At 35.5% G+C, this 13,130-nt stretch overlaps 1 protein-coding gene across 1 annotated transcript in view; it reads right to left on the reverse strand.

The window, feature by feature from the left end:
- LOC131346414 (transmembrane protein 255B) overlaps positions 1 to 11,745 on the reverse strand; it is a 28,732-nt gene extending 16,987 nt beyond the window's left edge. Inside the window, exons 1-3 of the mRNA XM_058379825.1 lie at positions 11,709 to 11,745; positions 8,550 to 8,692; positions 8,301 to 8,363 (exon numbers count right to left, since the gene is read on the reverse strand). Of these exons, the coding sequence (XP_058235808.1) occupies positions 8,301 to 8,363; positions 8,550 to 8,692; positions 11,709 to 11,745 (243 nt within the window). The remainder of the gene's footprint in view (positions 1 to 8,300; positions 8,364 to 8,549; positions 8,693 to 11,708) is intronic.
- Positions 11,746 to 13,130: the final 1,385 nt, after the last annotated feature.

Below are 13,130 nucleotides of genomic sequence, written 5' to 3' on the forward strand. Positions count from 1 at the left end.
GAAGATTAGACTATTAAATGACATGAGATGATTAGACTATTAAATGACATGAGATGATTAGACTATTAAATGACATGAGATGAAGATTAGACTATTAAATGACATGAGATGATTAGACTATTAAATGACATGAGATGATTAGACTATTAAATGACATGAGATGAAGATTAGACTATTAAATGACATGAGATGATTAGACTATTAAATGACATGAGATGAAGATTAGACTATTAAATGACATGAGATGATTAGACTATTAAATGACATGAGATGAAGATTAGACTATTAAACATCATGAGATGATTAGACTATTAAATGACATGAGATGAAGATTAGACTATTAAATGACATGAGATGATTAGACTATTAAATGACATGAGATGATTAGACTATTAAATGACATGAGATGAAGATTAGACTATTAAATGACATGAGATGATTAGACTATTAAATGACATGAGATGATTAGACTATTAAATGACATGAGATGAAGATTAGACTATTAAATGACATGAGATGAAGATTAGACTATTAAATGACATGAGATGAAGATTAGACTATTAAATGACATGAGATGAAGATTAGACTATTAAATGACATGAGATGAAGATTAGACTATTAAATGACATGAGATGATTAGACTATTAAATGACATGAGATGAAGATTAGACTATTAAATGACATGAGATGAAGATTAGACTATTAAATGACATGAGATGATTAGACTATTAAATGACATGAGATGAAGATTAGACTATTAAATGACATGAGATGAAGATTAGACTATTAAACACCATGAGATGAAGATTAGACTATTAAATGACATGAGATGAAGATTAGACTATTAAACACCATGAGATGAAGATTAGACTATTAAATGACATGAGATGAAGATTAGACTATTAAACACCATGAGATGAAGATTAGACTATTAAACACCATGAGATGAAGATTAGACTATTAAACACCATGAGATGAAGATTAGACTATTAAACATCATGAGATGAAGATTAGACTATTAAACACCATGAGATGAAGATTAGACTATTAAATGACATGAGATGAAGATTAGACTATTAAACACCATGAGATGAAGATTAGACTATTAAATGACATGAGATGAAGATTAGACTATTAAATGACATGAGATGAAGATTAGACTATTAAATGACATGAGATGAAGATTAGACTATTAAATGACATGAGATGAAGATTAGACTATTAAATGACATGAGATGAAGATTAGACTATTAAATGACATGAGATGAAGATTAGACTATTAAATGACATGAGATGAAGATTAGACTATTAAACATCATGAGATGAAGATTAGACTATTAAATGACATGAGATGAAGATTAGACTATTAAACATCATGAGATGAAGATTAGACTATTAAATGACATGAGATGAAGATTAGACTATTAAATGACATGAGATGATTAGACTATTAAATGACATGAGATGAAGATTAGACTATTAAACATCATGAGATGAAGATTAGACTATTAAATGACATGAGATGATTAGACTATTAAATGACATGAGATGATTAGACTATTAAATGACATGAGATGAAGATTAGACTATTAAATGACATGAGATGAAGATTAGACTATTAAACATCATGAGATGAAGATTAGACTATTAAATGACATGAGATGATTAGACTATTAAATGACATGAGATGAAGATTAGACTATTAAATGACATGAGATGAAGATTAGACTATTAAATGACATGAGATGATTAGACTATTAAATGACATGAGATGAAGATTAGACTATTAAATGACATGAGATGAAGATTAGACTATTAAATGACATGAGATGATTAGACTATTAAATGACATGAGATGATTAGACTATTAAATGACATGAGATGAAGATTAGACTATTAAATGACATGAGATGAAGATTAGACTATTAAATGACATGAGATGAAGATTAGACTATTAAATGACATGAGATGAAGATTAGACTATTAAATGACATGAGATGAAGATTAGACTATTAAATGACATGAGATGATTAGACTATTAAATGACATGAGATGAAGATTAGACTATTAAATGACATGAGATGATTAGACTATTAAATGACATGAGATGATTAGACTATTAAATGACATGAGATGAAGATTAGACTATTAAATGACATGAGATGAAGATTAGACTATTAAATGACATGAGATGAAGATTAGACTATTAAATGACATGAGATGAAGATTAGACTATTAAATGACATGAGATGAAGATTAGACTATTAAATGACATGAGATGATTAGACTATTAAATGACATGAGATGAAGATTAGACTATTAAATGACATGAGATGAAGATTAGACTATTAAATGACATGAGATGAAGATTAGACTATTAAATGACATGAGATGATTAGACTATTAAATGACATGAGATGAAGATTAGACTATTAAATGACATGAGATGATTAGACTATTAAATGACATGAGATGATTAGACTATTAAATGACATGAGATGAAGATTAGACTATTAAATGACATGAGATGAAGATTAGACTATTAAATGACATGAGATGATTAGACTATTAAATGACATGAGATGATTAGACTATTAAATGACATGAGATGAAGATTAGACTATTAAATGACATGAGATGATTAGACTATTAAATGACATGAGATGATTAGACTATTAAATGACATGAGATGAAGATTAGACTATTAAATGACATGAGATGAAGATTAGACTATTAAATGACATGAGATGATTAGACTATTAAATGACATGAGATGAAGATTAGACTATTAAATGACATGAGATGATTAGACTATTAAATGACATGAGATGATTAGACTATTAAATGACATGAGATGAAGATTAGACTATTAAATGACATGAGATGAAGATTAGACTATTAAATGACATGAGATGATTAGACTATTAAATGACATGAGATGAAGATTAGACTATTAAATGACATGAGATGAAGATTAGACTATTAAATGACATGAGATGATTAGACTATTAAATGACATGAGATGATTAGACTATTAAATGACATGAGATGATTAGACTATTAAATGACATGAGATGAAGATTAGACTATTAAATGACATGAGATGATTAGACTATTAAATGACATGAGATGAAGATTAGACTATTAAATGACATGAGATGAAGATTAGACTATTAAATGACATGAGATGAAGATTAGACTATTAAATGACATGAGATGAAGATTAGACTATTAAATGACATGAGATGATTAGACTATTAAATGACATGAGATGATTAGACTATTAAATGACATGAGATGATTAGACTATTAAATGACATGAGATGATTAGACTATTAAATGACATGAGATGAAGATTAGACTATTAAATGACATGAGATGATTAGACTATTAAATGACATGAGATGATTAGACTATTAAATGACATGAGATGAAGATTAGACTATTAAATGACATGAGATGATTAGACTATTAAATGACATGAGATGATTAGACTATTAAATGACATGAGATGAAGATTAGACTATTAAATGACATGAGATGATTAGACTATTAAATGACATGAGATGATTAGACTATTAAATGACATGAGATGATTAGACTATTAAATGACATGAGATGATTAGACTATTAAATGACATGAGATGAAGATTAGACTATTAAATGACATGAGATGATTAGACTATTAAATGACATGAGATGATTAGACTATTAAATGACATGAGATGAAGATTAGACTATTAAATGACATGAGATGAAGATTAGACTATTAAATGACATGAGATGAAGATTAGACTATTAAATGACATGAGATGAAGATTAGACTATTAAATGACATGAGATGATTAGACTATTAAATGACATGAGATGATTAGACTATTAAATGACATGAGATGAAGATTAGACTATTAAATGACATGAGATGATTAGACTATTAAATGACATGAGATGAAGATTAGACTATTAAATGACATGAGATGAAGATTAGACTATTAAATGACATGAGATGAAGATTAGACTATTAAATGACATGAGATGATTAGACTATTAAATGACATGAGATGAAGATTAGACTATTAAATGACATGAGATGATTAGACTATTAAATGACATGAGATGATTAGACTATTAAATGACATGAGATGATTAGACTATTAAATGACATGAGATGAAGATTAGACTATTAAATGACATGAGATGAAGATTAGACTATTAAATGACATGAGATGATTAGACTATTAAATGACATGAGATGATTAGACTATTAAATGACATGAGATGATTAGACTATTAAATGACATGAGATGATTAGACTATTAAATGACATGAGATGAAGATTAGACTATTAAATGACATGAGATGATTAGACTATTAAATGACATGAGATGATTAGACTATTAAATGACATGAGATGAAGATTAGACTATTAAATGACATGAGATGATTAGACTATTAAATGACATGAGATGAAGATTAGACTATTAAATGACATGAGATGATTAGACTATTAAATGACATGAGATGATTAGACTATTAAATGACATGAGATGAAGATTAGACTATTAAATGACATGAGATGATTAGACTATTACACAACAGGTTTAATCATCTATCTCTTGATTTAAAGATCAGAACTGAACAGGTTTAAGGCTATATTTAAGTCTGATGTTGAAAAGGTTTGGGAGAAAAGCCGCCTCTCTGAGATAATCAGCGGACGCTGAAAGTCGAGCATCGGTGTTTTCTGGGAAATTCATCCTTTCAGCGATGCTAATGTCATTTCCCTTCCTGCTCGTGTATAAAGCCATTAACCAATCACAGAGAAGGCTGCTGACTGTGACTCGACTCGACTCGACTAAGGGAGCGAGGCCCATTTGTTCTGTAATTTTATTTGTCATGTTCTTCCAGGTAAAATGCTATTTGTTTGCAATAAGATCCCTGCCTCCGTTGGCGTGTAACACAATCGCTCGGTGACAGAAATAAACAGAAGTACCAAAATCGAATTGGGGTTGATTCATGCAACGTTGCTAATGACAGGACTGAAATAACTGTGGAGGAAATCAGCCTTGTGTAATGCGAATTCATTGGGCTTCGAATCATGTAAACACATCGGAGGGTTTTAGGGAAACTCAGTAGATTTATCTTATTCTTGCATTTTAAAAATAAAGGAAGATCCGTATTGTTTTTGTATACCTTTAACAGGAAATGATGGAGAACATATTACTCGTTTCCAGGAACCAAGATGAATAAATAATTGCTGCATCGTCGTTTTCTTCCCTACGTGCAGTGAAAACACCTTTCAAGCTGAAGGTATGTCAATGAATTAGTAAAACATTTAAAAGTCTATTGAACAGTAGAACATTTTAGGAAAAATTGAGAGCTTATATACAAAAAGCACTCCAAAAGTATTTACACCCCTGACCGATTCCCTCATCCGACTGAATCACAGATGATGTTTGATATTTGATTTTAACACACTGAAACTCAAAATCTTGCTTGCAAAAGTATTAAACCCCTGTTCTGTGAAAGCTTCCAGTTTACCAGAGATACCAGTGATCCTGAGCTCCTCTGCTCCCCAGACCTGCCTCATCCATCCTCATGCCCTACTTCTGATTGGAGTCTCATCACTCTCCACATGGGATTGCTGAGGATGATACCACTTGGAAACCATGGAGACCGGTTTAACACTCAAGTCTCCGTCAGTGAACGGTTAATCTGTGAAACATGGTGGATGTAGCATCATGGCTTGGGCTTGCAGCTGCTTCTGGAACAGGATCATTCATCTTTATTGAGGATGCTACTCATGATGGCTTCAGACTGCAATCGGAGTCAGCACTCAAGTCTCCATCAGTAAACAATTCATAATTTCAACCAGACAGACTTCATGCTTTAACTACAGTCAATTTCCTGGTTACATAACTGCTCTATTTGACTCTACAGTACACAGTTATAAAAGAGAAATGATTTATAATCGCGTGCTCTGGTGGCACCCAGATGAGGATGAGGTTTGTTTTTTGAGGTTTCTTCCTCTGATCGTGTCAGGAGTTCATGGATAAGTTATATATTTCTGCTTTTTGTCAATGTTCTAAAAAATGCTATACAAATTCACAATGATGAGCGTTACCTCAGTTCCCTGACCACAGGCCTGTGAATCATTAAAGCTTCTGTCACATTTTCTGGTTAAAACTCCCACTGACCAGGCTGTACGACTAAATGACCAAAAAGCATTCTACAGGAGTTACAGGAAAAGTAACTGTAAATGTGTTTGGATATCTCACTGAGTACAAACAGATCAATATTCCAGAAGTGGAAGCTGCAGATCATCACTCAGGCACTGCCAGGAAAAGGCTGGCTGTCACAACACGACTTGTGAGTGAAGTCACAGAGAGACTAACATTTACTTTGAAGGAATTGGTGTAGTAGGTGGGAGTGGAGCAATGGTGCACCAGTCTACTGAGTTAAGAGCATGACATATGACAGGCCTGTATGGGAGAGTGGAAAGAAAGGAGCAGGTACTCAAAAAATCATCTGAAAGCCAAAAAAAAAAAAAGCCAAAAAGCATGAGAGTGGCCCAGTTGGAATGCGAGGGAAGGTGCTGTGGTCAGATGAGATCTAGAAAGAGTTATTTGGCCAAACCCCAAACACACACCGTCCCTGTAGTGAAGCATGCTGGTGGATGCTTCTCATCAGCAGAGACTAGACATACATTTCAAAATGAAAGGAAGAATAGATTGGAGCAAAATATATGGAACTACTACAAGAGAACCGTCTGAAGTTTCAGAGGAAATTCACCTTTCAGCAGGATCCTAAGCACACGGCCAGAGCAACACTGGAGAAGCTTAAAGTACAAAAAGGTAAATGTCTCATAGTGGTCCTGATCTCAGTTCTATTGAAAATCTGTGGCACTGTTTGTAAATCGTTGTCCACAAGCATCGCCCAAAAAACCTGAACAACCTGGAGCAAAGCTAACAAGAATCACTAACACTGTGTGCAGAGCTCCTACATGCGTCTGTAAATGCGTAAATCTGTTACTGCAGCAACACGGGGCTCCACCAAATATGAATTTTGCAGGTCGAATATTTAGTTTTCAGTTCATCATAAAATTATTTCCCAAAATAAACCCAGTGTCACCTTGTAGTACATGATTTTGTGATTCAGTGTGTCAAACAGAATGAAATGTCAGAGTTTCATCTGTAATTCAGTAAGATGAGAGAACTGGTCAGGGGTGTGAATACTTCTGGAGTGCTCTGTATATAAGCTCTCAGTTTTTCCTCAGATGTTGTATTGTACAGTAGACTTTTAAATGCTTTACTAATTTATTCACATTCCTTTAGCTTGAACAGTGAGTGGATAAGGCAGTGATATTATATATATACACATACATACATACACACACCGATCAGCCATCACTTTATGACCACCTGCCTAATATTGTGTTGGTCCCCCTTTTGCTGCCAAAACAGCCCTGACCCGTCTACTAGATCCCTGAAGGTGTGTTGTGGTATCTGGCACCAAGATGTTAGCAGCAGATCCTTTACATCCTGTACATTGCAAGTTGGGGCCTCCATGGACTTAAAGGATACTTACAGGACTTAAGTCAGGGGTGTCGAACCGTATCCGCAAAGGGCCGGTGTGGGAGCAGGTTTTCATTCCAACCAAACAGAAGCCACACCTGAGTCTACTGAAAGCCAAGATCTGTTGATTAAACAGGTGGAATCAGGTGTGGCTTCTGCTCGGTTGGAATGAAAACCTGCACCCACACCGGATGCGGTTTAACACCCCTGACTTAAGGGACACTTTTGATAGATACTGACCACTTCAGGCCAGGAACACCCCACAAGAACTGCAGTTTTGGAGATGCTCTGATCCAGTTTTTCCTGCTTCTAACACATCAACTTTGAGGACAAAATGTTCACTTGCTGCCTAATATATCCCACCCACTAATCCCAATCACTGAGGAGATCATCAGTGTTATTCACGGCACCTCTCGGTGGTCATAATCTTATGCCTGATCGGTATATGAGGCTCATATTTTTCATAGTATCTGACTATCCCAGTCACTTAAAAGACAACCTGAAATCGAAATCTTTGGCATTATTCCATCATAATGTCACCTATAAAATGATATTGTTTAATATTTTTTATTTTTACCCATCACTGAGTGCAGGATGTTACAGTTACACATCAGGAGATGTTTAAAACCCGGCAAAAGTTAATATATTTAGATAAACAAGTGTTTTGAAGTGATTGTGAAGGAAAAGAAAAGGTCAATTCAGATTTTTCTTTACTAAGCTGTTACTTACCATGGGTCTGCGATTCTCCACCACATTGAGCCCAACGATGCCCAAGAAGGTGCCAAAGCTCAGCTAGGAGAATAGAGGAAAACATTTCAGTTTATTTATGCAGTTTATGTATATATTTATCTAAAGAAGACATGATGGAATCTGCCTGAATCCCAGATCAAACACAACCCCATGTTCAGCTCACGTCCCGTACAGCTTACACTGATGAGACTGTTAGGAGATGATGCCTGGTCAGACGGTGTTACTCACTATGATGCCGGAGTAGTAACCAGCCACTGCCACATTTCCAGTGCGGGTAGCAGCCATGAGGCCGATCAGCAGGATGATGATGGACAGAGCGTGTAAAGCCACGGTGCACCACATCGCTGTGCAGCGTCTCTTTGAGTACTGCTCTGTGGGATGATTCAACACATACACACACACACACATACACACACACACACACATACACACACACACACACACACACACACACACACACATACACACACACACACACATACACACACACACACACACACACACACACACACACACACACACACACACACACATACACACACACACGATAACTTTTAAACAACTGAATCCACAACACTTAAAGTTTCTCAGTGTTTTGTGGTTAATTATGGGTTTTAGCATTCTTAAGAGGTTCTACTCAGAACAGTTCCTCAAATAGATGTTTGGTTCTGTGAAAATCCTGAGTTTTCCCAGGAGTTTTATCTGGAGCATTAGTTTGAACAGAATAAACAGAACACACCAGTGTAGAGTTAAATACAGGCTTAAAGGATCTTCAGTGGGGTTCTACTGGGAACCTTTTCTGAAACTGGTGTAGGATTTTATATACAAGCTTTACAGCTACTCAACTGGAATACTTGGTGTTTTTATTTGTTTGTTTGTGTCTGTCTGTCTGTCTGTCTCACTGTATTTCTGTCTGTCTTTCTGTCTGTCTCACTGTATTTCTATCTATCTATCTATCTATCTATCTATCTATCTATCTATCTATCTATCTGTCTGTCTGTCTGTCTGTCTGTCTGTCTGTCTCACTGTATTTCTATCTATCTATCTATCTATCTATCTATCTATCTATCTATCTATCTATCTATCTATCTATCTGTCTGTCTGTCTGTCTGTCTGTCTGTCTCACTGTATTTCTATCTATCTATCTATCTATCTATCTATCTATCTATCTATCTATCTATCTATCTATCTATCTATCTCACTGTATTTCTTTCTATCTATCTATCTATCTATCTATCTATCTATCTATCTATCTATCTATCTATCTATCTATCTATCTATCTATCTATCTATCTATCTATCTGTCTCACTGTATTTCTATCTATCTATCTATCTATCTATCTATCTATCTATCTATCTATCTATCTATCTATCTATCTATCTATCTATCTATCTGTTTGTCTGTATTTCTATCTGTCTGTCTGTCTCACTGTATTTCTATCTATCTATCTATCTATCTATCTATCTATCTATCTATCTATCTGTCTGTCTGTCTGTCTGTCTGTCTGTCTCACTGTATTTCTATCTATCTATCTATCTATCTATCTATCTATCTATCTATCTATCTATCTATCTATCTATCTATCTATCTATCTATCTATCTATCTCACTGTATTTCTATCTATCTATCTCACTGTATTTCTATCTATCTATCTATCTATCTATCTATCTATCTATCTATCTATCTATCTATCTATCTATCTATTTGCTTATTTATGTATATATTTTTCTTTTTTTCTTGCAGTTAATCAAATGCATATTCTAAATCCTGGGAATGTAGTTCAGAACTTTATATTAAAAAACATGAAAAAATCCAGCACTTCAGCACTTTTCTCTTAAAGACGTATTAACAGCATTAATTACTGACCATCATCTAACTGACCCAGCGTACTCCCATTTCTGATCCTTCATCACCACCAGTGCACAAAAACACTGTTTCCCTCTCGTACCAGAGGAAAGGAATTCTGTATTATTTATCACTGCTGTTATTGGTAGTCACTGTGAATTCAGACATTTGGACCGGACTGAGACTGCAGCTTGATTTAAGACGGCGATGTGAGGAGATGCTAAGAAAAACCCCACCAATATCATCCTCGTAAAACTGCCATCCCTGTTTTTTTCTGCTCTGGAATCATGTTAAGCCTCTACAGATGTCATTCAATGTCTAAAGTCACTTTGACATGCACCATGTTAATACAGCGGTAAATTTCTGTTTCGAATCTTGGGAGACGTACTGAGCATTAAGCATATTTTGTGACATTAATGGATCCATAGCTAGATTTTTGCCATGCTCCAGCGTACGATCTCATCAGTTCAATGCACCAATCTCTAGATATTCTTTTCAATGTACACTCGAACCTCCTGCCATCCATTTTCTGTAGCTCTTGCACTACATCGAGTCACAAGGAGACTGAAGTCTATTCCAGGACAAGGTGTGGGACACATGAATGGGGTCCAAACCATCACAAAACACACACACTCACACACACACACTACAAACAAAGTCAGAGATAACAATCAGTGTACAACTTTACCAATGTGTACAAATACCACCTAGAGTGAAAATGTTGCTCATACTGTAGCCAGAACAACTGCAGTACTTAAATGAAAATGAGAGAATGAGCAAAATGAGAAATTGAGCGTACGTCTTAAATGAAAATGAGAAGAATTTGTGCACGGGAGGCAGAGACGCCCTTACGACGTGAGGGATCTTGAATGTTTTTTTGCAAGAAAGAGTGAGAAAATATTGCCAAGTAAAGACGCTGATAAACTCCCTTCATAAGGTCATCATAATCATAGTGTAGGGGTGCACAAACTTGTGCAACAAGTCGTCTTCATTTTTTCCACTCAAAATATTTGACTGTTTTTAACTTAATGTTATAAAAGTAATTTTTACCTTGAAGGTGGAAAAGCTCCGATATGATTTATCTTGGTTGAATTTTTTTATTCTATCACAAACACCTGACATTTTTAGTGTGTAATGTTTTCCTATCCATTGTGATACATACACATTAATATGAATAGAAAACAGTAATCTACAAACCTATAAATGTTAGACCTGACTCTAAAAATTCCTCGGAAGGAAAAAGAAAAGCATAAAATCATGTTTTAACACACAATAGTTTTTTATTTCTTTCTTTATTTAGTAGTTTATTATTTCTAATTGGAAGTTGGTTCAGCAGCAAGAAGAACTTCAAGTGGTGAGGAACATGAAGCGTTCAATTACCAGCGTGTCTTAGTGTTACTTGAATATTATAATACGGTGGATATAAATGACAGATAGTAGACTTTTACTCGTTAAATGTGCAATAAAATGAGCTAAAACTGCACAGAAAGGTGAAAAGAGCAGCTGAGTGAATGAACAGATGAACATTTCAGGCTGCTTACCTGACGGGTCTGGCTCTGATACCGAGGGCTGCTGCATCTTTCAGCTGTTTTAACAAGAAAAAGAGACGAAATACTAAAATAAAAGTTTTCAATTCTATTAGTTTTCTTTGCCCGGTAACGAGCTGTTAAGAAGAAGAAGAAGAAGAAGAAGACGAGGCTGGTGTGAGAGCTAAGCGCCTCTCAGCGTCCTCTCGCAGGTGAGTGATGCGCGGGGTGCGTTCACAGACCCCGGGTGTGCCGTGACTGTTCAACACCAGACACAGGCGACACCTCACGGCTAAAGCGCTGAATTAAACAAACGCCCTGTTATATATACTATATCGCCAAAAGTTTTGGGACACCTCTCCAAATCATTGAATGTGTTGTTTTTCAGCGGTTGGGCTTCCAGTGAAAGAAACTCTTAATGCTTCAGCATACCAAGACATTTTGGACAATTTCATGCTTTGTGGGAAAAGTTTGGGGATGACCCCTTCCTGATCCAACATGACTGCACACCAGTGCGCAAAGCAAGGTCCATAAAGACATGACTGAACTGGACAGGTACTGACCTCAACCCAATAGAATGAATTAGAGCGGAAACTGTGAGCCAGGCTAAAACCGGGACATCTGCCTTTACATGCACACAAATGTAATACGGAGTTGGCTCGCCCTTTGCAGCTATAACAACTTCAACTCTTCTGGGAAGGCTTTCCACAAGGTTTAGGAGTGTGTTTATGGGAAGTTTCAACCACTCCATGATAAGCACATTTGTGAGGTCAGGCACTGATGCTGGACGAGAAGGCAGACGCCGCTCTAATTCATCCCAAAGGTGTTCTATCAGGTTAAGGTCAGGATTCAACCTGTGAAGTTCCTCCACACCAAACTCGCTCATCCATGTCTTTATGGATCTTGCTTTGAGTGCAGTCAAGTGTTGGAACAAGAAAGGGCCAAGCCCAACCCCTGAATTCAATGATTTTGAGGGGTGTGCCAAAACTTTTGGCAATATACTGTATAGCACCCAGCGAAAGATTCTGAGCTGGTCCTGACTGGTATTTGTTATTGATGATGAATACAAAGCTTCAAAACCCAGAAGCAACCTTGTTGCTTTACTTTTATGTATGGCTCAATCATGTGTTCATTCATTCATTCCTTCCATGTGCATTAGGAATTCAGTTAAATTGAGGTGCAACTGGTACAAAGGAGTCAGCAGGAATAAACTGGTCTTTCAAAGCTTAAAAAAAAACAACCAAAGTTTCTATCAAAATATAGAGATTATTTTGGATTTTTTGAAGACCCAAGTGATTACACCTCGACCTATCCTCCAGATTTGATCTCCATTTTCACAGAAACCTCATCAGCCGTCATAAGAAGGTGTGCGTGTAATGCAGTTAAAGCTGTAATGACCATCAATGAATGTAGATTATTTTCACCATCAGCATTTCC

Source organism: Hemibagrus wyckioides, linkage group LG26, assembly GCF_019097595.1.
Source record: "Hemibagrus wyckioides isolate EC202008001 linkage group LG26, SWU_Hwy_1.0, whole genome shotgun sequence".
Classification (NCBI taxonomy): domain Eukaryota; kingdom Metazoa; phylum Chordata; class Actinopteri; order Siluriformes; family Bagridae; genus Hemibagrus; species Hemibagrus wyckioides.